General features: G+C 34.2%; 1 protein-coding gene across 1 annotated transcript; it reads right to left on the reverse strand.

Moving 5' to 3' along the window:
* Positions 501-1,459, reverse strand: LOC109331028 (EPIDERMAL PATTERNING FACTOR-like protein 2). The gene is made up of 3 exons (XM_019565311.1): positions 1,050-1,459; positions 929-963; positions 501-848 (listed from the first exon to the last, which is right to left on the reverse strand). The coding sequence occupies exons 1-3, from the start codon at positions 1,162-1,164 to the stop codon at positions 603-605; spliced, it is 396 nt and encodes a 131-aa protein (XP_019420856.1). The 5' UTR covers positions 1,165-1,459; the 3' UTR covers positions 501-602.

Consider the following 1,826-nt stretch of genomic DNA (forward strand, 5'->3'; position numbering starts at 1 on the left):
GGGTAGCCATACTGTGAGTATTTCGAGAATTGACACACACTGTTAGCCATATTGTTGTGGGAATTTCGAAAATTGACATTGGTAGTCATATTGTGGTGGGTGTATTCGACATCGGTTCTTTTAGTGCAGTAAGAATTTGATAACAAAGATCTAGACTGTTTTATCCAGGGGACGGCGTGGTTGATAGTCTGCTTGCACATTTTGGGCACTGCCACGAAACGTAAGAGAGCGTCCTAGTCGTGGCTCAGCCAGTAAATATTATTTCGTACCATTTATAATTGTTGCAAGCTACGGTATCTATGTTTATCTTTTCTTCTTCACTTGAAAACCAACCTTATTTTCTATACTTCAGATAAAACCTATTGATATTATAACCTAAGATAAAAGCTACGAAATAAGAACATAATACATTAGATGAAAGCTTGTACCTCACAATGAGAAAATTAGAAGATGAGAACCACAAAGGCTCCAAAAAAGAACCATGAAGAAAGAATAATTTAAGAAGTGTATATTCATTCATATACAGAAAATTGATAAATAAGTTGGTTATATTTATTGATTATATGATAAAAGAAGTAACTAAATTTTGAAACAAAATGGAATCATGGGTTGAAAATATAGTTCCCACATTTACACTTCCAACTCATGGGCTTGTAGTTAGAATTATCATTTCCCTTTGCATAAGCAATAGTAGAGACCTTTGAAGAGTTTATTTTCCCATTCTGTGTTTGAGGATTTGTAGGTACCTGAATTGCTTCACAATGTCCACATGTCCTACACCTCCTCTCACATCTTGGTGGCCTTGACCCTATTTGTGCCCTCAGCATTGTCTTTTTCTCACCTACATTCTGCACAAAACATCACAAAATCAGTGTTTTCTTGGTCATTTATGCAATTATGCTAATCAGAAGAGGCAGAGAAATTGAACCTGGTGAAAACCACTTTGTGTGTGAGTCTTTCTACCTGTATGAACATAGATAAGATATTAATGTTACTTGTTTCTACTTAATAAGTTATAAGAAGCTTAAAAAATTACTTAGTCTTATTACCTTCAGTAACTAAACCTTGCTGGATCCAGGTTGAAATTATGAGAAATAGAAGAGAAATGCTAATGAAGCCAAGTCTTTGACCACAAATGACATGATGATGATGATCAAGCCCCATTGAAATATACAACTTTTGTAATGTTTTGAAGTTGGTTACTAAGAAAAAACTTGAGCAATGGAGTTAGATACAGAATATGAAATTTGGATCCTATTATAGCAAAAGAAAATAGAGAAAAAAGAGAGAGAATGGAGGAAGAGACTAGATATAAGACAAGATTTAGTTTTAGTCACTGAAGTAGGTAGTTATTGAATAGCACCATAAGACCTAGGAAGAAATATATTTAGTTCTAGGTGGTGTGCAAATCGATCAGATTCTAGTGGACCGAACCTTATCCAACATGGCTGTTTTATCCACATAAAACAACCCTAAACACAAATCCTTATTGTTTAATATATAGTGGCAGTTGCCAATTTATAATTGTGCTATTCACTTTATTATTTGATTGCTAGCTTAGCTTATTACCATGTGTAAGATTTTGATTTTATGTTGGTTGAAGTGATGGATCATTGAAAGACAAATGAGAAAAATGCAGAGTGGTTAGAAAAAGGAGGAGCCCAGAAAAGGGAAACACCTTAGCTTTGGTAAAAGAGCCCCTACTCAAACAATGGACTAAGATTATGTAATAATGGGTTTTGAAAGAAGAAGCATATGAGAAAGAAGATGATATGAAAGACAAATAGGATCAGAAACAAAAAAACGCCATAAATTTCACCAGATGT

Source organism: Lupinus angustifolius, chromosome LG17 (genome assembly GCF_001865875.1).
Source record: "Lupinus angustifolius cultivar Tanjil chromosome LG17, LupAngTanjil_v1.0, whole genome shotgun sequence".
NCBI classification, from domain to species: domain Eukaryota; kingdom Viridiplantae; phylum Streptophyta; class Magnoliopsida; order Fabales; family Fabaceae; genus Lupinus; species Lupinus angustifolius.